Source organism: Anser brachyrhynchus (assembly GCF_964034855.1).
Source record: "Anser brachyrhynchus genome assembly, chromosome: 23".
Taxonomy (NCBI): Eukaryota; Metazoa; Chordata; class Aves; order Anseriformes; family Anatidae; genus Anser; species Anser brachyrhynchus.
In genome coordinates, this window is record NC_137716.1 from 5,079,760 (window position 1) to 5,102,285 (window position 22,526).

A 22,526-nucleotide genomic window follows, 5' to 3' on the forward strand; every position below is an offset into this window, starting at 1 on the left:
GGAGGAAATGCCATCTGGTTCACGATGGCCAAAGCTGCGTCTGTGGTAAAAGCAAAGTGCTCTGTTTGGTTTCTGTGCCAAGCAGTGGAGAGAATATTAAATCCCTGATGTTCCTCGAGGGAAGAACGATCTAGCAATTGAAGATGCAGGGCGGAGGGTTGGGAATCCTGGGCTGTTCTTGGCTCCGCTATTAAGGCGCCGCATGACCTTGAGCGAGTCAGACACCTTGCGCTTGCAAATCCCAGCCTCGGTTGTGGAGGTGGGCACCTGGCCCAGCACCCCGGCTCCCTCTGGCTTCTTGGGAGGCTGGAGCTGCTCTGCAGCTTGCTAGCGGCCTGGCCTGACTTCCAAGCGCTCGCAGCTCTGATCCCACGCTAGGACACACGTGGGCCCCGGGCACGGAGCTGCTTGTTGCAGGTGCTGGGGCCTGCCTATGCTCGCCTTCTGTGGAGCTTAAAGCTCACAAAGCCTGGCCTTGCTGTTTTCCTTTCTAAATGGGGATCAGACATTAATTAAACTGATATTAAACGCCCTGAGGTTGCAAGCTGGAGGCTTTTGCTTTAAATACAAAGCATTTCACAGCTGGAGGATTTTGTTTGCTGAACGTGGCTGTGAGCCTATTGCCTCGTTCTCATGCCTGTACCCAAATAATTGGCCCATTTCAGCGGTGTTTTAGCAGCTTTGAGGTTGCAGGGGCGGAAGGGGAGGTAATGGAGGAAGTTGCACATCTCTGAAGCTTCCTTGAGAGAAGATTGCGATCTCCCTTGCAGAGAGAAAAGTTGCTGCCCTTTCTCCCTGCCTTCTTTAGAGCCGGGTGGGTGCCAGTGCATGGTAAGAAGCTTTATTTTGCAGGGCTTGCTTCTTTTCAGTCTTAATCTCAAGTGCTTTTTCCTGTCCCAAAAGAGCAAGTGTTCTTAAAATGTCTGCAATGCACTCTTAAAATGCTCTTGTCTCGAAGAGTTTACAAATCTGTCAGCTCCTTTGATCCTCCAAGCTTGCTTCTGAAGCTGTAGGATTATTTGATGCCATAAAAAGATGTTGTTCTTCTTCTGGGTATTGAGATCCTGAGAGGCATTAACTGGGAAATCACCTACCACAATCTCGAGCTGTTCAATATGTAACAGGCTCTGCTGGGGATTGAAACACAAATGATGTAGGAGGCCTCCACCCAGCTGTCCTGTGAGAAAGGTAATTGGAGTGTGAAGCGTGGTTAAGCCAGGTTCAAGGTATCTCTTTTGGATAGAAAATTTGCAGCTGCAGCACGAAGCTGAGTTAATTTCCTGTGAGAGCAAGCGGTAACGGCCGCAGGAAGCGCAGGGCATTGTAATGGATGCTGGGGAAGCCGGGCAAACATTGCTCTTCCTCAAGAACAGGAGAACTAAGCATGAGAGTTTGTTGGGAGGCACTTCTCCTGTGAAAATCCAACATGTAGGGCTTTATTTTTAGGCATAGGATGTGGAGGAGAGCAGATGTTCTCGATGACTTATTTTGAAACAAAAAAAAAACCAACACTGCTTGCGCTACAAAATTAGCTCAGAAAGCCACTGTCACCGTGAAAGATGCTCGAATGGAAAACTTCCCAGCATCTCCCTTCCCAAAGGGTGGGGAATGAAGGTGCGACGCTGCCTCTCGCTCTTTCAAAGCTACGTCAGTGGAAAGTGCTCCTTGGGTTAGGAGACGTGTCTCGGGCAGGGATGGCTCTCGGCTGCGAGGGTCGTGCGCTCCTGCTGCGTGCTGCCTGGCTCTGGAGAGCAGCGCCCGCAGGATTGCTGGAGTTGCTCGGAAATACCAGGGCCTATCAAAGGCGGCGCGGGCTGCGCGGCAGCGACGTGAGGAAGACAAATGGCTGCGATGGCGGGGGGCCGGGGGAGGGCTGCGTGTGTACGGTTGCAAAAAAGGAGGGTGTAAACCGATAGTGGAAAATCGTCGCCGAGGGATTTTGGCAAAGCACGCGGGCTTCCAGCGTGCTGCCTTCGAGCCGGGACAGATGCGAGGCTTCAGTCATCGGCGTGGAGCGGGGCTCGCTGCTGGTCCCAGCACGGCTCCATGTAGTCCTCGCAGTGTGCTGCCCCTGCTCCTCCCCGCTGCTCCTCTGCCTCCCCATCTGCAAAAAAAAACAACACCCTTATCTCTGATACCAGCTCAAGCCCCTTGCTCGGAGGCCGGAGCAGATTTGTGTGGGCTTTCAAGTGAAAACAGCCTCAACCCGACCCAGCAGCCGCAGCTCCTGCTCCGCTGGGCTCTTCTGTTTTGCATCGAGTCCCAGCGCTGCTCCAGCTCGGAGCTCAGAGGCTGAGCCGTGGGGCACCCAGAGTACGGGGCTGCCGAAGGGCTTGCCGTCGCTGTGGCCTGGGGAAAGGTTTCTGCAGTTCTTATCAGAAAGCGCTGCAGGTACCTTCCTCCCTGGTGCTCGTGGTGTTCTCAGAGCTCTGTAGCGCCCCAGCCAACAGGCAAACCTTGTTCTGGAGCTTTCCCCATGCAGCAAATCCTTCTCTGCTCCATCTGGGGCTTGATCCTGCTTGGTGCTGAGTCCCCTAGCAGAGGCAGTGAGATGTGCTCGGTGGCAGCGGATGCTGCTGTAGCAAGGGGGGAAGCAAGGGACAGACAGCAGAGAAAAGTGGGGCAGCCCTGCATCAGTGGGGTTTTGCAAATAAAGAGAGTTTTCAGGTGGGTGAAGGGGGTTTGATGCGTGGTGACAGGTGGGGACAGCTCCAGCCTGGCCCCAGAGCAGAGCTGGTGCTGCCATCTCTGCCCGTCTCTGCCCCTCCTGCTGCCTTTTGTCTGCGTTTGCCTTGCTCTGTCATCTGGGGAGCTGGAAGGGGCTCTGGTCTCTCGCAAAGCTGTTCGTTCCTCTCCTAAAAAGGACAGTTAAATACCACCAAAAGGACAGCTAAGACCTCCTAAAGCTCCTGTCAAAACAGCAGCGCGTCCATGCGAAGACTGCTCCAGCCAAAGGAACAGACGTGCCTCTTGCCTCCTCCTGGCTCAACCGCTTTGTTTGCATTTCTCTGCCTCCCCCTCACCTTTAATCCAGGCTTGGAAAGACTCGTCCTGCTCCGGGCTCCGGCCCCAGCCATGGGGTGACCGTGGGGCTCTGCCCTGGGCCACCCCGAGCCCGCTCTCGTTCCCCCCAGTTAGGGACCATGGCCGTGCCGCTGGGGCTGCTGCTGGCCCTGCTGGGCTGCACCGCGGCGCTGGACCTTGCCTTGGAGGAGGCGTGGGAAGGCTGGAAGAGCCTCTACGCCAAGGAGTACACGAGGGTAGGTCCGCACGGGGCCCTGGGCCAGGCCCTCTTCTCCTCAAGCCTCGGTGCACGTGCCGGGGCCAGCTCCGGAGGGGTCCGCACCCTCTGGTGCTCCTGGGGGGCATGTTCCTGACCCAGGGCTGCTCTGCCTCTCGGCAGGAGGCTGAGGCTGTCCGCAGGGAGGTCTGGGAGAAGAACCTGCGGCGCATCGAGCAGCACAACCGCGAGGAGTCTCGGGGGCAGCACACGTTCCGCCTGGCCATGAACCACTACGGGGACATGGTAGTTGTGCTCGGCGCCTCCTCCGGGGACTGGGGGCTCCTCGAGGCACCCAGGGCTCGAGCCAGGGTCTGGGGACACCCATCCTGCTCTGGGGGTGCTGGTGCCCCCGGCGTTGGGCTGCTCCCTGGGCTGCAGCCCCGCTCACACACGCCTGCAACCCGCAGACGGATGAGGAGTTCAACCAGCTCCTGAACGGCTTCACCCCGGCACGGCAGGAGGAGCCGGTGCTGCTCTTCCACGCATCGGCAGCTCTGAAGACGCCGGCAGAAGTGGACTGGCGGGCAAAGGGCTACGTGACGCCTGTGAAGAACCAGGTGGGCACGGGGGGGCTCTGGCCAGGGCAGCAGAAATAGGAGGCTGCATCCTCCAAAGCTCCAGAAATCCCCTGGGCAACCCAGAGCAGCGGCTCCCACAGTTTTGAGCACTGCAGTTTTGCAGACAAGGAGCTGGAGAGCAGCACCGTGGGGGCGCGGTGTCCCTCTCCATCAGCTTTTTGCGTGACGCTGTGACACCCCCCGTCTCGCCCAGGGGCACTGCGGGTCGTGCTGGGCATTCAGTGCCACGGGGGCCCTTGAAGGCCTCGTCTTCAACCGGACGGGGAAGCTGGTGGTGCTGAGCGAACAGAACCTCATCGACTGCTCTCGGAAGCTGGGCAACAACGGCTGCCACGGCGGCTACATGACCCGCGCCTTCCAGTACGTGCGTGAGAACGGCGGCTTGAACTCGGAGCACATCTACCCCTACCTGGCCACGGTAAGGGGCAGTGGGCAGGAGAGTGGGGACACGGGCAGAGCCATGCCCGTGGGTCCCAGCCCCGGTGCCCCTCTCTCCCCGCTCTCAGGACACCTCCAGCTGCAGATACAACCCCCAGGACAGGGCGGCCAACTGCTCTGCCATCTGGCTGGTGGCCGAGGGCAGCGAGGCGGCGCTGGAGCAGGCGGTGGCGACTGTGGGTCCCGTGTCTGTGGCAGTGGATGCCAGTGGTTTCTTCTTCCACTTCTACAAGTCAGGTACCATCTCCCTCTTCGCCTGGTGAAGTGTGGATGGGTAAACTGAGGCAGGGTTACCTTGCTGAGCAGCTGAGCCCCATAGGGTAACACCCAGGGCACCCAGTCCAGGGGAATAGGATCAGCCACGCTGCTTTTGCCTGGAAATTAAGCATTTGGGGCCAGCCCTGGCTCACCCCATTTCTGCTCTTCCCAGGTGTCTTCAGCAGCATGTTTTGCAGCAAGCAGGTGAACCACGGGATGTTGGCCGTGGGCTACGGCACCAGCCAGGAGGGCGGGAAGAACGTGAGCTACTGGATCCTAAAGAACAGGTAGGGGTGGAGGTGCCCCCAGACCTGCTGCCCCTTTCAGCCCCGGGCACGGCCCGTCCTTCCCTCCTGCTGGGGCTCCTCCGTGAGGTCAGAGCCAGGCAGGGGGGGACATGACAGGAGTGTCCCCATCCCACGGGACCCTCCTGTGCTCCTGTCCTCTCTCTCTGCTTGCCCTCCCTCAGGGAAAACAGGGCGAGTTTTCCCTCCGTGGGAACACAGATGTGCTCATTCTTTGTCTCTTCCTGCAGCTGGTCGGAGGTGTGGGGTGAGCAGGGCTACATCCGCCTGCTGAAGGGCGCCGACAACCACTGCGGGGTGGCCAGCCAGGCCAGCTTTCCTCTGCTGTGAGCAGGCTCCTGGGCCGGAGCGCAGGGAAGAAGGCAGCTCCCAGCGGGTGTCTCGGTCCTGCCTGGCTGCAGGGACAGAGCCGGTTCCTTCTTGAAGGGGCTTTTGTTTGTACGTGGGGAGAAGCAATTAAAAGTGGCACGGCTGATCACTCTGTTGCCTGCAAAAGGGGCCAGGTGTGCTTTGGCAGCCGCAGTATGGCTGGTGCAGCTGGTACTTTTCTTTCCCTGCTGGGAAAGCCAAAGCTCCTTTTCGCACGATGCTTTGTGAGAGGAGCTTTTTCTGCCTCTTTCCCCTCCCGGTGACCCTTTTCCTTCCAGCTAACTCCCAAATGCCACAACCACGACTTGATTTTCTGACCGTGCCTGCAGTTCTGCTTGACCCCTGCAAGCCCAGCTCTTAAAAACAGGTCTTTACCGATGTAAACCTGCACGACGCGGCAGAAAATAAAATTCCCCCTCTCTTGCTGCTTATTTCCAACCCCTTGAGCGCCCCGGGGCTTTGGTGCCTCAGGAGGGTGACGGGTGCCAGGCTGGGCTGAGGGGGTCCCGCAGCTGCCTTAAACACCCCAGGGCCACAGCCCAGACTGCGTGCTGGCCCCAGGGGGCACTGTCCGGGTGACCGCTGTCCCCTTGTCCCACACCCCAACGCCTCCGTGTCCCCTTGTCCCCACGGTCCCTGCCCCATTCCCCCCCTCAGCTCAACCCTGCCCACACCCAAGATGGCCGCCGCGGCGCCCGCCGAGAGCCAGGGGCCCGCCTTGACCCCTCCCGCCCGCCGTAGCGCGGGCTTCCTTCCCAAGATGGCGGCGCCCAGCGGGAGGAGCGGCCGGGGGCTGTGGGGCGCGGTGGTGGCCGCCGCCGCCCTGCTGTGCCTGGGAGCCCGGGCCGCCGAGGGCCCGAGCACGGCCGAGTTCGACGTGCGGCCCGGCGGGGAGGTGCACTCCTTCTCCCGGAGCCTGGTGAGGGCCGGGGAGAGGAGAGGGTACGCGCCTCTCTCCGATTGGCGGGGGCGCACGTCGCTCTTCTAGCCCGGCGTGGGGATTGGCTGACAGCGAGGGGAGGCGGGACGAGGGTGGGGGGGCTCGTGCTGGTTGCTATGGGAGCGGCCGGGGGGGGGGGTGCTGGGGAATAGGGGGGGTCCCCGGGGGGGCTCTGCAGAGCCTGGGGGTCCCCCAGGAGGGAGGGAGCCCCCTCCCCGGGGAATGGGGACCCCAAGGAGAAGGGGGGGCCCAAGGGAAGGTCCCCCAAGGAAAATGGGTGCCTGGGGAGGGGCCAGGAGGCGCCCCGTGAAGGTGTCCCTCGAGGAGGGGGGTGCCCGAGGCAGGGGGATTCCAACGGGAGGAGGTGCCCCAAGGGAAGGCAGGGGGCGGCGAGGGGAAGGGGGTCTAAAGGAAGGAGGGATCCCAGGGGAAAGAGGCTTGCCAAGGGGACGGGGCTCTGTGGGGAAGGGGGGGCAGGTCCCTGGCCCCCCCCGAGCTGTAAGTCCCCACGCCAACACTGTGGGGTCCTGCAGGTGCCCCACAGCACACCCCACAGCACACCCCACAGGACACGGGCCTCGCAGCCCTGGCCAGCAGCACGGTCCCTGGCTCGGCGCTTCGCTGAGCTCCTGCTGTTGGTGCACACAGACCGGGTGTGTGCTCCTCCTCGTGTCACCCCTGGGGCGAGACCGCCACAGGCTGCACCGTGCCCACAGCCCCTGTAATTCTCTCAGGCGTTCCCAGATCTCGTGGAGTTGCTGAGAATTTGCCTATGTTGAGCAAGAATTGGTCACACGGAGTGTCCTGCTATAGCAAGGCTGCTGGTCTTCTCTTTTTGCAGGGAGATTACACCTGCACCTTCACGTACTCTGCTCAGGGAGGAACGAACGAGGTGAGTCAGGCAAGCCTTCAAATGTTTCCCTTACGCTTAGTCTCTGTGGCTGCACAGAATAAAAAACCATTCAGGATATCTGTGTTGACACCAGTGGTGACTGAGAAGGACGTGTATGCCCCAGAGATAAAAGGCTGCTATCCTGCCCCAAGCCTCGTTGGGTCAGTCATCGTCCTGTTCCCTAGGTTTAATTCGTGGCTTGGACAAGAAACTTATTTTTCTCCGGAGAGGAAGTGGTTTCTTTTGTGATCAGCTGATTCTAGGGCCCGGGAGCTGTGAGGGAGGGTGGCTGCACCATTTCCAACACCGCATGTTTGCAAAAGTAACTTTGCTGGATTTGCTTCTTGAATGGAAGCGACCTTCGTGCCTTGCAGTGGTGGTGTGCTTCGCAAGGCCGTGGCATTTGCAAGGTTTAAGGTCGTGTGCCTTCCCTGGAGAACGAAGAGTGACAATTTCATGCCCCAGTTGGTAGGAAGGGCCTTGTAGGAGTAAATCCCGTGCTCTCTAGGAGGCTTGAAGGTTTTTGTGGCTCGTGTTGCTGTTGCAATAAGTGCTGTACAGACAGACACAGTTTGTACTTCCTTATCTGCAAGTCCTCTATATAAAATCGGGTCTGTTTATTTTAGTGTAAGAGGAAATGAGACTTTAACTCCTTTCAGTGATGGCACTAATAGAACTGTGGAGAGCAGAGGGTGACCATGCCTCGTGCCTTGTGAATTACAGAATAAAGGGGGCCATCAGCAATTGTTCTGTAATCCTGTTGTGTTATTTTATAGCGGTTGACACTTGTCGTGCCTGCAGCTGGGAGGCAGGGGGTGAGTGGGAAGTGGGAGGCTCTTACTCACATTAACTGTGGAGGCCTTTCCCCTCTGCAGCAATGGCAGATGAATATTGGGGTCAGCGAAGACAACCTGCTCTTCTCCTGCTCTGTCTGGAGGTGCGTCGTTTAACCCGAAAGGCTCTGAGGCAAAAGCAACAACAAGCCAGGTGGGATCTGGGCTGGGGAGCTCTGGCTTTCCTCTCCCACGAGGTGCTGTGACTCCGGGTGTGCTCTCGAGCCCGGTGGTAGTTTGTAAGTGCTGTTTTCCCCCCTATCGCCCCGCTACACTAGGTGGAGCTACAAGAGAGCCAGAGGTGGCTGTGGAGGGAGGGAGCCCTGAGTCCTGCTGCTCTTCTACACCTCCACCCTCTCTGCCAGCAGCAGGGACTAGAAGAAACTGCCTGACTTGCTCCTTCACTAGGGAGTCAGAGCAAGATGGTCTCTAATGCTTGTGTCCTGGAGAGCTGAGGGGCAGCATTAGCCCTTGTGCCTGAACCTTCCCTGTGCTTTCACCTCCTACGTAGCCTTTTCCTGCTCTTTGTGTCAAAGACTCTGCTCTCGTTTCAGGCCCCAAGGGAAGTCTTATCTCTTCTTCACCCAGTTTAAAGCTGAAGTGAAAGGAGCCAAGATAGAGCACGCCATGGCTTATGTAAGTCCCATCTGATCACGTGGAAGTAGGCATATGGGAGGCTGCTACGAAACATGAATTGGACATTGAAAACATTTATTAGGCATCTGTCCAGTAAAACATACGCCACCACACCCTTAATTAGAGAGTGGTGGCAGTCAGGAGAGCGTCCTCAGAAAGGAGTTCCTGCACTATTTTATTTCTGCTCCCTCTATGCCATTGGTTAGCTGCTGGCTTTGCTGGTGTCAGTGGCTCCAAAAGACACCATTCTGCCCAGGCGCACAGGGCAAGGGGAGTCTTGGTTTGTCTCAGCAAATTCATTCCTCCATTTCCTAGCCTTGAGCGATGAAGCTTTCAGTCACCTGAAGGGCACAAGTTTGTAGTTTAAAGGAAATGGAAACATGGCCAGGGATTTCCCTTCAAATTTCCTTTGCAGATTTAATTCTTTCACTCCACATTATTAAAACCCAAGCTTGTTGTCTTTCGAAACGTGCTGTTGTTTATTTGCTTTAAATACAGAAGCTTCTTGGATTGCCTCAATTGCCTAAAACTTCTTCCTTCCCGTTTCAGTCTCAAGCTGCAGTGGGTGGACAAAGTGACGTCCCTTTAAAACAGGAGGAGTTTGAAATCACTGAAACAACAGGTCTGTGATCAAGAGAACTATGTGGGAAAGGGCCTGGTGTGGGAGACAAGCCTGGCTGGCTACCAGGAGACGAGTGTTTAAGCTTAAAGCAGATAGGTGACAATATAGAGGCAGACAGTGCACATTATGGAGTCAGGAGTGTAGTGCTCTTAATCCATAGTTGGCAGCAAGATTTTGCAGGTCCTACTCCAGTGTAAATGCTAATTAGCATGGGGGAAGAATGGGTTTATCACAACGTGCTTGTACTGTGCATAGAAGGAAGTGCAATGCCCGACTTGCTGGCTTTATCGTCCTGGAAGGGAACCAGCAGGGCTGTTTTGTTCATGCCTTACCATCTGTTTATCCTGTGCTTGTTTTCTCTCTTTCTAGTGTCTCACAGGGAAGGCAAGTTCCGTTTTGAACTGTCGAAACTCATGATCGTAGCAAAAACACCCCGTGATGAGCTGTGACCCCAAGGACACCGCTGGGCAGGGTGTTTTGGCTGGAAGACCGTGGCAGATAACGGGGGTTACTTGTTATTGGCGGGTTTTTCGGTCGGCCAAACCTTTCGTGTTTTCCATATTGAAATGTGCTAGGGTCCAACACAAGTGGGACTGGGAGGTGTTAAGACAGATGCATTCTGCCTTGTGTCAGAGTAACAATGTGCTTTGCAGCTGGAAACCTCCTCTGAGACTCCTGATCTGCAGCCAGCCATTCTGTTGCCCGCTTTCTGCTTCACTGATCTGCTGAATATGGTAAAGCTCCCCTCTAACAGGGCTCCTTATCTTCCTTGCTAGGAAGAGCAATGCAGAAAGATAAGCAGCTGGATTTAAGCAAGGTTTGCTAAAGGAAAGTTGTTAACTCTGGAGTCTCTGGAGGGTGGTGACAGGATTTCATTCTCTGCCAGCATTGCAGGAGAAACAAATTAAATTGGGTAGGAGGGGAAAGGAAGGGATAGGGTTGGCCAAAGCTATCTGACTCCTTGTTGAATGCAGCTATTGAAGACCGTCGCTGGCTTTGCTGGAGAGGATATTCTGTTCCTGCCTTAGTGCTGATTGCAGGTTGGGATAAGTTGGCATGGGGAAGGCAAAGCTTCTTATTCTGACACAACCCAGGAATCAATCCAAGCAACACTTCCATGTCTCAGTACAATTGCAGGACTATTTTATACGTACAGAAGCAATTTTTTTTTCTTATCTAGAGTAATAACAGCGAGGGGATGTGGAATTCCTTTCCTGTGTAAATAAACAAACAAGTAAATAAAGCATCGCGCTCTTGCCTGGGCTTGCTTCGGTCCGTGATTCCTGCCCTCTCTAACTGGATGTCTGGTGAGGGGCGTGACCTTCGGCGTTTGCTTGGCCAGGAGGAGCTGAGATGTCACACAGGAGGCTGGAGGCTGCAGAGGGTTTATGGGGCCCACCCAAGAGACAGACATCCCAGCAGCAGCACACCAGAACCTGTAAGTTTATGTAACCCAGTGCTGTCATGGTGGGTGCTTTGCCCAGAGGTGATGCCTCGTGATGGCTGTGGTCATCGGGAGCTGCTTTTCCCATTTTGGGAGGAGTTCCCTGGTCTTTGGCAGTCTGGGGGTGCTTTGCACTGGGGATTTTACAGATTCTGTTTTCCCGGCTGTCCCTGGATGCTTCCTTCTCCGTGTGTGAAGGAAACCTGGTGCCGGTGCCAAGCACTCGGTGGGTTAAGCACGGTCCTGGCTGCTGCACTGGGGTGTAAGAAACACCGAGGACAAAGAAAAATGCCGTGTGTCAGGAGATTCATCTGAGCAGAGATGCTTCTTGCAATTAAGGAGCATCATGCAGCTGGTGCTGACATGCACCTCGAGAACAGAAGAGCAAAGCATTTCTGGCTGTCAGCACAGCAGCCGCCACGGCAGCATCCATCAGCCCCGTTCCGCTTTGTGTGTTCTCTGCATCTGCCAATACTCCACCGAGCAGCGATGAGCTGTTTCCAGCCCCGGCTGCTCCTCAGCACATACCTGACAGCTGCAGAAAGCCCAGTGGGGACAGGAACGTCTGTTCTCAGATGTCGCACACCAAAGCCAACTTCTCCCTGCCCTCTCCAAGGGGCCAACAGCTTTGTGAACCTTGGCTGCGTTCTCCTACGTGCGCACCTGTGAACGTGCCTACCCCGCATCCCGCGCTGCTTTGTGCAATTAAATTAGGTGTGATATTTGGAGCCATGCCGATGAAATGACAGAGATTGGGGGGGTTATTTCTTTTTGAATCTTTAAGGCTGAAACTTATCAGCGTCTCAAACCAGCAGTGGAAAGGGAGTGGTGAACGTGAGCGGCTGGGCTGCTCTCTGCTTGGCATCTGCGAGCAATCGGCAATCGCCTGTGCCGGGAGACATCCCATGGAACAGGAGGCACAAGAAGGTCACGAAGATAAGGCCAGCTGAGACTGTGCAGCGTCTTGTATGCTAAAAGGGCAATTTTCAATGCTCAAAGCAAAGATCAGAGTGTGGGAAATAGGCCACTGCTGGTGCATCCACGCTCTGAGCGCACAACACGCCGGTAACTCCGTAAGGTCACCCCCTTGCCTTTTGTTATCAGGGCTGTGCTTTTTTAGCTCTTGTTTTGCGGCACGGGGACAGAGGGAAGGCTCATGCAGGGGACACGTGGGTGCAGGAGTACAGGCACCCCCCGGGGCCCCAGCCCTTTGCTACTGGTCTGCACTGGGATTTCGCAACGCTTCTCCTCCCGCTGCTTCAGTGCCGGCTGCGCAACGCTGCTGTGCCAGGGAGCAGGGGCAGGCAGCGGTTCAAGGCGGCGGGGTGGGAGGATCTTTGTTCTCATGCCAGGGGGAAAGGAGAGCAAAAGCCTCCGGCACAGAGAGCAATCCTTATTTAAAGGACAAAGCCGCCCACAGCGCTCATTTTGTGACTGCCACCCGCCTTTGTACCAACCACATGGAGCAACCAAGCCAAACAGGTGAGTTTATTTAAATAACTCATCAGGGCTACAGAGTTTGCTAAAAAATAACAATCATAACTCACTCAGGGACATGTAAAACGTGTGAAATTCTCGGGACAGCTTTGCACAACTACCGAGGAAGGCATCAAAGCAATCACAGTGACACCATCTGCAGGAGGGCGATTCCAGCCGAGTTTTGGATGAACAGACATGCCTGGGTTGAGAAGGTCCCTGCACCTCCCTGCACGCCCCTTGGGTGACCTGTGCAGCCCCGGGGGACAGTGCAAGGGGGATCTTTCTGCTTGCCAGGACTTGTCTTTAGGAGGCCAAAGCCCCTTCCAGCCTGCAAGGCACAGAGACGCCTTCCTGTGCTGGGCAGCACAAGCCCGGGGCATGGTTTGCTCCCACCATATCATGGAGCTGCTCAAACCCTGCCAAAATACAGCCACGCAGCTCCGCACCCCCTGGTATCAGGGTATCACCACCGTTCATCCAAGCAGCTGCCCACCCCCTCAGATTCACCTTACAGGTGTTATGCACCACGAGTCTTTGGTTTGTTTTTTTTTCCATAGGAGGATTACAATCAAGTTCAGTGTGGAGAGTCCAGTTCCAGCCAGTTCCTTGGACTCTGAGCTAAGAGCACTTGGTGGGCAAAGGAAAAAAAAATGTACATCAGGAGCCCGGGGAGGCCAGAAGCCCAGGATCACCTGCAAAGGACTCAGCCCAGCGCAGGGAGGTTTTCAGATCCTGGGCATGGGTTAGACGAAATCAAGAGGTTCAGTCTTTTACGTAAATGAGGAGAAAATGGGAGAGTTAGCACTAGAGAGAAAAGGACGGAAAGCCTGGTAATCACCAAAATACGTCCCAGCCTCGGTCTCACAGGTAACAGGATGCAGAGTCTGGCAGCTGCTGCCGACGGCCCCGCTCGGCCACTTTTCTCTCTTGTCCTCCCCTTTCATATGCTGTCCTCCTCCAGCATCTTGTTCACGCCTTCGCAGATCCTCTTCAGGTGGGTGCGGTAGGGCTCGGCCGGCCCATAGAGAGCCGAGAGGAACTCGTAGTCCGCAAAGTGATTGAAGACGTGGTTGATGCGGGAGTGTGATTTGGCTGTCAGGTGGCTGTTGACAGCCTGGTGCAGCAGGTCCCGGCACTCGGTGAGCACACCCGACATGACCCTGCGGTCAAAGGTGAAGTCTATCTGGTGGAAGCTGACGGCTGTCATGGCCAAGGTATGCACCTTCTTGCGGAAGCGCTCCATCACCAGCAGCTCCTCGGGGCTGAACTGCCCGTTGCGGTACAGCACGCCCAGCTTCATCACGATCTTGATGAGGTTTTTGATGATCTTCTGGGCCTCTTTGCGGTTGTGGGTGTACTCCTTGGTGGCCCGGTAGAGCTCATCCAAGATCTCGCTGCTCGTGTCATCGATGAAGACGTTGGCCACGGTCTTGGAAGCCATTTTGCTCAAGAGCTTCTTCTGGGCCTGCAGGGCCAAGCTCTTGGTGCTGAAGGTGTCCATCTCTGTAGGGAAAAAGAGGCACACGCAGTTCAGCCCATGCCCTGGAACAGTCCCTGCCGCCTCTCCTCCCCACGCAGCCTCCTGGGAGGACAAAGAGCATCTCAGACCGCCGGCAAGACCATGAGCGGCTCCCGGTCGGGAAGCCCCTGGGTGCCAGGGCAGAGAAGAGCTGAGCCCACACGCCAGATTTTGGTCGTGGGGTGACTTACAGGGCACTCCTGGCTTTCTTTCCCCCAAATGTAGGACAAAACCACAACACGCTGGGCCGGACAGCATGCAATGCCATCAAAGACAGCACCAGAGGTGACAGCGAGGTCCCTACCTGCGCGCAGCCCAGGAGCCCTGCAACCTTTCCTCTCCCTCCCGCGATCAGCACCGCGCTGCTACCTACACAGGAAGGGCTCTTGCCCCATCATTTGAACGCTTCTTCCTTAAAACCTGACTCACTTCCTGCAGGGTGAGCTGGGGACGACTCAGGTGGCGGCTGAGTCACCCGCCGCAGCCGTGTGCTTGCGTATGGCCCAGCTTCTCGATGCGGCGTGGCTGGGGCACAGCACCTACCGCTGCACCGGGCCGCACCAAAATATTGAAAGAAATGCTTCTCCCAGTCTCTGCCCGCCTGCTAGGCCCACACAGTCAGAGCCCAGACTGGTTCTTCCACTGGTTTCCCACTCTGCTCTGCGCTGGTGCGGCCTCGCCTCGAGCACTGTGTGCAGTGCTGGGCACCACGGTACAAAAAGGACGTGAAACTGTTTGAGAGTTTCCAGAGAAGGGCAACAAGATGGTGAAGGGCCTAGAGGGGAAGACGTATGAGGAGCGGCTGAGGTCACTTGGCCTGTTCAGCCTGGAAAAGAGGAGGCTGAGGGGAGACCTTATGGCGGCCTACAGCTTCCTCACGAGGGGGAGTGGAGGAGATCTGTTCTCTGTAGTGACCAGCGATAGGACCCGAGGGAATGGGGTCAAGCTGCGACAGGGGAGGTTCCGGCTGGATATCAGGAAGAGGTTCTTCACCGAGAGGGTGGTCACACACTGCAACAGGCTCCCCAGGGACGTAGTCACGGCACCAAGTTTGTCAGTTTAAGAAGCATTTGGGCTATGTTCTCAGTCACAGGTCTGAATTTTTGGGTAGACCTGTGTGGAGCCAGGAGTTGGACTCGATGATCCTCGTGGGTCCCTTCCAACTCGGGATATTCTATGATTCGATGATTCTATGACCAGCTTGACTCCCTCTGCGTGTGTCTTGCGAAAGCAGCGGTCTCCGGGGCTGGTGCGGGGCTGCCTTGGAGGTGAATAATGGGAGACCTCCTCCCCTGCTCACCTGCGGCCCAACTCCCAGCACCTCAGCGGGACTCGCTTCACCAGATCAATCTGCTCGGGCAGATTATGGCTGTGAAAGCTGACGTGAATGAATAAAGCGCCACCGGCCCTGGAGATGTGTCTTGCCCCGGGAAATCTCTGCGCTACAAATCACAGCGATGTGAGAACAGCATGATAACAGCCGCTCCCGCGCTAGGATGGATGGGCAGAGATGCAGGTTGCTTATGCAAGTGCCTGCACGTGGCGCGGTCAGCCTGGCAAAAGGAGAGCAGGGAAGGGATGGGATCGCTCTATAAATACATCACCAGGGAGGGAGAAGAGCTATTTAAGCTAAAGGACGCTGCTGGTGTGAGAACGGATGGGGATAAATTGGCCATGAATATGCTCAGGCTGGAGATGAGAGCAGGGTTTCTCCTCAAAGCAGCAGAGCCTGCGGCAGTCACCCAAGAGGAGCGAGGGGATTGGAAAGCGCATCGCGGGCAGGAGCAGCTCCTGCTGGCACGGAGCATACGTAGGGTGCTCGGGAGCTAAGCCTGGCTCCCCGCAGGGTTTGGATAACCATGGCAGCGCCGTCCTGGTGACCCCACAGTGGCCGAGGCTCTGTCTCGCTGCAAAGAAGAGCACGAGGCACAGCCCTCACCTGGCCCTGCTGGCCAAGGGAGATGGGGATGGGGTTATCCTGCCCGCCGGGTGTGGGTTCAGCCCTAACTGCAGGTGGCTGGGTAAGGGGTGGCCGGGCAATGGGTACAGTGAGCTCATCCCCAGCTTCCCGGGCATCTTCCAGCTGCCAGCTCTCCGCCCCTGCACACAGCCCAAGGTTGGGAGGGCAAGCGAGGCTCTGCGAGGATGCGAATTAAGTGAGTGGTAACGGAGTCATCGCAAACGGCACCGTGCAAGATACCGCTTGTGGCGTTATTTACAGCCCTGAGGAAAAACACAGAGGTTTGTAAGTATTTCTTCCAATGCGAAAACATTGATTTTTGCCAGCGTGAGCTTTGAACTGAGACTCTCGCACTTAATAAGACAGAAATGACAAAGCAGAGGCTGCTTTCGCAGAGCCGCAGGCGGCTCCCAGGCGGGCTGGGCTCATTTAACGCCATCAGCCCCATGCACCAGATGCTGGCGGAGCTGAGCCCAGAGCAATGGGCAGAGGCAGCGCAGCCCCATGGCTCACCCCGAGCCCTCTCCCTGGCCGTGACACCCACCGGATCGAGGGCTTTGCAGCTGCGTTTGTGCCCTGGATCCTCCCGGCTCCATGGCAGCGTCCGGCCGCGTGCCTGTGCTGCGCGATGCCCTGGGAGCGGTGCCCGTATAAATAGAAATTCCCACGCCTGAGCTCTTTGTTGGGCAACCGCAGCCAGAAAGCAAGTGCAAACTCCACCCACGGAGCCCTTAAAAAATAGGAAGCACCAGCTTCTCCAAGCTGCCCTGCGCGCCCGCAGCTCCCAATTAGCAACCACAAGCACAGGCTCCGCCGGCACTGCTGGCGCTCAGCAACGCCTCGCTGCCGCACAGCCCTACCCTGCCAGCACCGGGCCGTGCTGGGGTGGCAAGAATCCATCCTGCGGGGGAAACTGAGGCACAAATGGGTGCTGGAGGGTGCTCTCCTGGACCCCAAAGATGCAGTCTGCTCCCTCTCTAGCCCCGGTGGCTGTTGTGCAGCGTGCTCGCCCCTGACGCATGCTGCGAACCCAGGAGCGTCCGCCCTCGCCTCGTGGGGCATTTACTGCTGCTCGGCCCTGTGCCAGCACCCAGCACCCTCCTCTTCCCCCAGGGACCTGCTGCTGCTCAACACCAAATGGGAGATTTCACAGGAACGAGACGTTTTCCTGCTGGGAAGGGCCTGCGGCCCCTCCTGGCCCCATTGTTCGCAGAGGGGCTGTCGCCACTATCAGAGCACGGAAGAGGCTGCCTTGCCCCAAAGAGCAGGCTTGAGACTGAAATAAACCACCAGATTTCCTTCCTGTTGCTGAAGTCTCCAGCCTTGCTCGGGGCTTGTTTTTTTTCCTTCTTCTTTTTAATGAAAACGCCCTTGAAAACCAGCAGCTTCCCCCGAAAGAGCAGCACTGAGCCCCGTCTGCTCCGGAAGAGCGCGGTGCTGCACGGCCGCTGCCGTGACACTGAATGGTGGCTTCACACACAGCCACGGCCGTGTCTTTGAGGGCTTTTTCCACCACTTTTGCAGGAATCTGGATCCTGCCAAGGAAAGCAGAGCTCCCAGGGAGGCTTTGCGGCCCCGAGCGGGATCGGAGGGCTTGGCCCACGCTGCGTGGCTCAGCCAAAGGCTGCAACATCCGTGCTCGGTTCTCCGCCCGGACATCCTGCGCGAGCTGCGGAGGTGATGCTCTGGCACGCCCCGAGGCGTTGCAACACGCTCCCCTGGGGCCGGGCACGTGCCGGGGCCGGGGCACAGGCTCCCTGCCACAGCTTGGGGCTTCGGCCGAGCACCACAACGGCCAGGGCAGCAACAGCACCGAAAACAGCCAGGACACAGTGGGCAGCCTCACCCTGCACCCCCAGGCTGCCCGTCCGCAGCCTCCTGCTCGCAGCCACCCTGCACGTGGCAAGGACTGGGGCAGCCACGTTCCCTTCCTGCCACCCCCAGTGCAGCCAAATCTGTCCCTGGGTGCCCAGGACGGCGACAGGCAGCACCGATCCCCAACTCCTCCCTGCGCGCAGAAGCCTAAACACCCCCCCGTGGCGGTGTAAAGCAGGATGAGCCCCAGGCACCTACAGCACCGCTGCTGTAAGCAAGAGCAGAGCGCAGCCCCTCGTTAAGCAGCATCAATTAAAGCTCCTGGGGATGTGAAACCCTGTCCAGCACCAGCACCCGGGGCTCGCAGCGCCCGTGCATGGCATCGCCGTGGGCACCCGGGGCCGGTGCCTTCATCGCCTCCACTCTGGAGGATCTGGGGCCAGGGATTGCTGCCACCCTCCTCCAGCGCCCGCACCCTGCCGGCCCCGGCTCCCCCCGGCACCCGTGAGCCTCCAGGTCCCAATTACCAGGTCTCCGTCGGCGTTTCTTTGCGCGCCGCTGCTTCTCACCCCGGCAGCCCCCGCGAGCGCACAGCCAGCTCCCCTGGCAGCGGGATGAATATTTCATGCAGGAACACAAAAGCACTTCAATAATTTATGGGTCAGCGTGGAGCGAGCATGCAGCAACGAGGGGAAGGGCTTGAGCCGGGAGCAGAGGCACCTCCACCTCCTCGTCGAGGTCGTGCTGCCGTGCCCCATGCGAGCCCCCGCGCTCCCGCTCCCTGTCCCCATCTCGCCCCGCTTCACCTCTCGCCATCACAAGTTCCCTCCAACAAAATGTCCCCAGCTCCAAGGGCACCCGGAGCGGCTCCATCTCCCAGCTAACGCCAAAAGCAAATGTTTAACGGGTGCTATCTCCCCGCTCTCCCCTCCACCACGTGTAAATCCTCCACACCTCTGCTTGCACCCCGGCACCACCGCCTCCCCGGCCCCCTGGGACCTCGGAGCCCAGCTCAAGCGCATGATCAGAGGCTGGAGACGCTCTCCCTCTCCTCCCCTTTCCATCCCCCGGCTCTCCCTGCCTGGATCAGTTTCCCCCGCCGGCTCTCCAAGCGTCCAACCAACATTAATTAATTAAACCTTGCTGCTGGATTACAGAAGGGCCGAAGCCGCAGCGTGGCACAGGGCTGTAACTGGAGAGCCCGACGGCAGTGGCCAGTCCGACCCCACGGCTCTCAGCCTCCCTGAGGCCCCGTTTTTTGCAGCATTTGGGTAGCAGAGGAGGGCGCAGGCAATTTTTTCCAGCAGCTCCTTGTTGCGCGTGGCCATGGGGACACACAGCACCGCTCGCTGCCCTCCCCACCGCCCCGGCCGGCTGCGGGGGACGAGCAGGGTCCGGCACGTGTGTGCAGAACAGGGTGAGGCCTGGGAGGAAGCGACTGAGCAAACACCTTGCCCGAGAAAAGCCTCATTTCTTGGCAGTGGGATCAGGAACCGCGGCGCAGGTCTCTCCTTGCAGCTGGCTGGGAGCCCGGCACAGGGGATGCTGTGGGGACGAGCCCCGAGCCCCGGTGCCGCCGTGCCCGGCTGCTGCACGGCGCTGGGTGGTCGGGTCCCAGCCCGCTGTGTGCCGGGATCGGCCGAGGGGCACTGCGGAGTGCTCGGCCGTGTCCCCCGTCCCTGTCCCCAGCAGCTCTGGGCCGTGCAGAGGGAGGGTGGCACTGCCACTGGGCTCCGCGAGGCTCCCCCTGCCCGGCGGCTCCTTCCCGCGGTGCCCGTGCCAGGGTTGCGTGCGTGCACCGGGAGAGCACGAACCCGGCAATTTGGCAGCAGCAAAAAAGGGGAAGTAATTATCCCTCATAAAAGGGCCCTTGAGGATTTTCCAGGTTTTATAACCAGAAACCCCCCAGGAGCAAGGACCTTTGCCATCCTCGCAACGCGGCGCTCCCCACGTGCCCGAGGATGGGCGGGTTTGGGGCTCTTTTGGCTCAGCACTGGGGTGACGGGGGGGGAACGGGAGCAGGCAGGGGGCCTCGGCAGCTCCCTGCACGCCCCCAGCACCGCTCAGCCCTGCTCCATCCTGGCGGCCCCGGCAGCCCCTGGCTGCAGCCCATCGGGAGCGGCAGGCAGCCAAGGGCACAGCGGGGGGCGAAACCAGAAGCCGCCCGAAATAGCCGCTGGGGTTTCTCCTCTGTAAGGAACCCGGCATCCCCCCGCCAGCCTGCCGGGGCTGGGAAACATCCGACTTGGCCCCAAAATCGCAGGCGGATCTGAAGCAGCGCCTGGGAAGCCCGATGTGCCCCGGCGGCTCCGACGTGTCTGTGCAAGGACGAGGGGCTCCGGGTGCCAACCCCAACCCCGCGCGTGGGAGCAGAGCCCCGGCAGCGCTTCCTTCCCCGGGGTCCCGCCGGGGGAACGGCCGGGGGCACCCCCTGAATCATGCCCGGGGAGGCCGAGGGGCGCGGAGGCTGCACGTGGGGAGGAAGAGGAGGAGGAGGAGGAACAAGGCGGGGGGGTGTATTTTGGAGCATCTGTCTCGCCTTCTATTTCCTCCTTCCCTTATCGGGCAGCGATCAGCCGCTCTCTCCCGCGGCAACTTCCTTTCTCCTTCGCTTGCAGGAGGCTCAGGAGGCTGATGGGGAAGTGGAAACTCGAGGGGGAAACGGAGGCCGCGCCGCCGTCTGTCCGTCCCGTGCCGGGGGGCCCGGCGGAGCGGCACCTCTCACGCTTCCTGCCGGGGGATCTGCTCCTCTGGGAGAGCGCGGCAAGGACAAAGCGGCAAGATTCGAGCTGAATCCGCCGGGACGGTCCCCGGCACGCTGCCTCCCTCCAGCCACGGCGCACTTTGTGTCGGGAAGAAATATTTTACGGTTCCAGGCCTTCCCCTAAAAACCGCCCCGCTCGCTCCGGTAAAGCTTCGGCTGCAGGGGCCGGGGAAGCCAAATCTCACCCCCCCGACCCACGGAGCTCCTCCAGGCAGGATTCACCCCCCCCCCCGGCCGAAGGGATTCATCCCTCTGGGGCTGGAGAAATTTCGGTCCTTGGGATCTTCACGCCCACGAAGGCACGCGCGGCGGTGCCGCCAGGAGCCTGCGCCGCCAACCCAGCCACGTGCGCGGGGCGCCCTGCGGTGGGGCTGCCCTCGAGGCGGCGTTTCGGGAGCCGGGGGTGTGTGTGTGTGGGGGGCTCCGTTTCCCCCGGTCCCGGTGCCGGTTTCCCGTGGCGGGGGCCGCGGCGGGCCGGTTAGGCGTGGTGCACACAAACACATCCTGTTGTCGGCCGCCGCTCCGCGCCCGGCAAAACCCCAAACTCTCCCCACCCTCCGCTCGGCGGAAAGGAGGCGAGGCGGGGACCCACGCGTGCTCCCCGCTTCGTGACCCCCGCCCCCCCCGGGGGAGCCCCTCTGCCCCTCTCCTTTTTGCCCTTTTTCCCCCATCTTTCACGTGGGAAACTGAGGCACGGCCAGAAGCGGGACCGAGGAGTCGGGTCCCCCGTGCGCCTCCCCGAACCCAGCCCCGTTGGGGACCCCCGGCCCCAACCGGTGCCGTCCCCCCCCCCCCCCCCCCAGATCCCCGTCCCCGTGTCCCTGCCCGCACCCGGTCCCCCGGTGCCCTCCAGCTCCCCGGGGGGCCCCGAGCCCTCCCCAAAGGCTTTGGGTGCTGAACCCCCCCGCACCCCCCAGCACCCCCCGCGCCTTTCAGGGGGGCTTTCCTCACCCGGAGGGGACGGAGCCTTTACCGGAGCCGCCGTTTACCGGTGGGGGGGGGGGGTGAACAAAGCCCGGGGGGGCCTTCCCGGTTACACCCCCCCCCTCCACCGTACCGGGACAGGCAAAAGGGACCGGGAGCCCCCAGCCCCGGGGTGCTGCAGCGGAGCTCTTACCTGCCTCGGGGGAGCGCGGAGCCGGGACCGGGGCTACCGGGACTACCGGGACCGGGCTACCGGGGCTACCGGGACCGGGACTCCTCCGTTGGCACGGCACGGCACGGGCAGCTTCGCTTCCCCCGGGGCCTGTCCGTGCCCGGCCGCCGCGGGGTCGGTGCCGGTGCCCCCGGTGCCGCCGTGCCCGGTGCCCCCGGGGCCTCCGAACCGAGCGGGGCCGAGCGCGGCGGCGGCGGGGGCGGTGCCAGCGGGCGGCGCCGGCCAATGGCGGCGCGGGGCTTGCTACGAAGCAGCCAATAGGAGAGCGGCGGGGGAGCCCCGAGGGGAGGGCGCTCGGTGCCCCGCGATCGCCCCGGCGGAACCGGGACCGGGAATTGGGGGGGGGGGGGACCGGGGGTCGGGGAGGGGCAATGGGACCGGGGAGGGGGAGGGACAGGGACAACGACAACAGGACCGGGGACCGGGACCGGGAGCGGAGAAGGGGACCGGGACCGGGACCGGGGAGGGGGAACGGGAATGGAGGAGGGACCCGGGACCGGGGAGGTGGAACGGTGACGGGACCAGGAAGGGAGAGGGGGACCGGGGACGGGGACCGGGACCGGGACCGGGACCGAGGGCGGAGAAGAGGAACGGGACCGGGACCGAGAACCGGGGAAGGAGAACGGGAACGGAGAGGGGAACCTGGGACTGGGGAAGGGGAACAGTGACGGGACCGGGGACCGTAAAGGGGGACCGGGACCGGGAAGGTGGTCCGGGACTAGGACTGGGACCGGGGAAGGGGACCCGGGACCGGGGAAGGGGACCCGGGACCGGGGAAGGTTACCTGGGACCGGGACCGGGGAAAGGGAAGGGAACGGGAAGGGGGAACGGGACCGGGGAGGGGGAACGGGAACGGGAAGGGGGAACGGGAACGGACCGGGACCGGGGAGGGGGAACGGGAACCGGGGAGCGACCCCGCTCCGCTCCCCCCGAGCGCCCTAGGGCGTTCCCCGCCCCGACCGGGACCCCCGCAACCGAACCGCCGGGGACGGATCCGCCCGCTGCCGCCTCTCCGGTGCCCCCCGTGCCCGGTGCCGCTGCCCAGCCGCGAAGCCCCCCGGCAGCCGCCCCCGGCCCTTCCCGGGGAGTTGCCGCGGCGCCGTTACCGCCGGGCTGAGCCCCCCCGGTGCGGGCGGGGGTGTCCGTGCAGCCGGCGGGGCCGTGCCGGTCCCGTTAGCCCGGCGTGCCGCGGGGTGCCACCGCCGGCCGTGCCTGTGGCCGGTAGGTGGCAGCCG

At 60.2% G+C, this 22,526-nt stretch overlaps 3 protein-coding genes across 5 annotated transcripts; 2 read left to right on the forward strand and 1 right to left on the reverse strand.

Moving 5' to 3' along the window:
• Nucleotides 1-88: 88 nt before the first annotated feature.
• LOC308182098 (procathepsin L-like) lies at nucleotides 89-5,354 on the forward strand. 2 transcript variants are annotated; one of them, XM_080566156.1, is made up of 8 exons: nucleotides 89-831; nucleotides 3,135-3,260; nucleotides 3,404-3,526; nucleotides 3,691-3,840; nucleotides 4,055-4,279; nucleotides 4,368-4,536; nucleotides 4,730-4,844; nucleotides 5,093-5,354. In XM_080566156.1, the coding sequence occupies exons 1-8, from the start codon at nucleotides 829-831 to the stop codon at nucleotides 5,190-5,192; spliced, it is 1,011 nt and encodes a 336-aa protein (XP_080422282.1). In that variant the 5' UTR covers nucleotides 89-828; the 3' UTR covers nucleotides 5,193-5,354. The 2 variants fall into 2 exon arrangements, with proteins under 2 accessions (XP_080422282.1, XP_080422283.1); XM_080566157.1 differs by having other exon boundaries at nucleotides 89-814.
• Nucleotides 5,355-5,895: 541 nt separating this feature from the next.
• On the forward strand, nucleotides 5,896-10,411 carry MYDGF (myeloid derived growth factor). The gene is made up of 6 exons (XM_080566160.1): nucleotides 5,896-6,150; nucleotides 7,013-7,063; nucleotides 7,939-8,000; nucleotides 8,451-8,532; nucleotides 9,082-9,154; nucleotides 9,524-10,411. The coding sequence occupies exons 1-6, from the start codon at nucleotides 5,911-5,913 to the stop codon at nucleotides 9,601-9,603; spliced, it is 588 nt and encodes a 195-aa protein (XP_080422286.1). The 5' UTR covers nucleotides 5,896-5,910; the 3' UTR covers nucleotides 9,604-10,411.
• Nucleotides 10,412-12,071: 1,660 nt separating this feature from the next.
• On the reverse strand, nucleotides 12,072-21,466 carry TNFAIP8L1 (TNF alpha induced protein 8 like 1). Of its 2 annotated transcripts, none has more exons than XM_080566158.1 (2): nucleotides 21,253-21,466; nucleotides 12,072-13,580 (listed from the first exon to the last, which is right to left on the reverse strand). In XM_080566158.1, the coding sequence occupies exon 2, from the start codon at nucleotides 13,576-13,578 to the stop codon at nucleotides 13,018-13,020; it is 561 nt and encodes a 186-aa protein (XP_080422284.1). In that variant the 5' UTR covers nucleotides 13,579-13,580; nucleotides 21,253-21,466; the 3' UTR covers nucleotides 12,072-13,017. The 2 variants fall into 2 exon arrangements, with proteins under 2 accessions (XP_080422284.1, XP_080422285.1); XM_080566159.1 differs by lacking the exon at nucleotides 21,253-21,466 and adding an exon at nucleotides 21,087-21,246.
• Nucleotides 21,467-22,526: the final 1,060 nt, after the last annotated feature.

What these genes read in the sequence shown, in the direction of transcription:
- TNFAIP8L1 (XM_080566158.1), bottom strand. Translation starts at nt 13,578, where the DNA reads ATGGACACCTTCAGCACCAAGAGCTTGGCCCTGCAGGCCCAGAAGAAG.
- LOC308182098 (XM_080566156.1), top strand. An exon ending in ACGCCAAGGAGTACACGAGG is followed by an intron (nt 3,261 to 3,403) that starts GTAGGTCCGCAC and finishes GCCTCTCGGCAG; the next exon opens with GAGGCTGAGGCTGTCCGCAG. An exon ending in TGACGCCTGTGAAGAACCAG is followed by an intron (nt 3,841 to 4,054) that starts GTGGGCACGGGG and finishes CGTCTCGCCCAG; the next exon opens with GGGCACTGCGGGTCGTGCTG.
- MYDGF (XM_080566160.1), top strand. Translation starts at nt 5,911, where the DNA reads ATGGCCGCCGCGGCGCCCGCCGAGAGCCAGGGGCCCGCCTTGACCCCT. An exon ending in ACTCCTTCTCCCGGAGCCTG is followed by an intron (nt 6,151 to 7,012) that starts GTGAGGGCCGGG and finishes CTCTTTTTGCAG; the next exon opens with GGAGATTACACCTGCACCTT. An exon ending in TAGAGCACGCCATGGCTTAT is followed by an intron (nt 8,533 to 9,081) that starts GTAAGTCCCATC and finishes TTCCCGTTTCAG; the next exon opens with TCTCAAGCTGCAGTGGGTGG.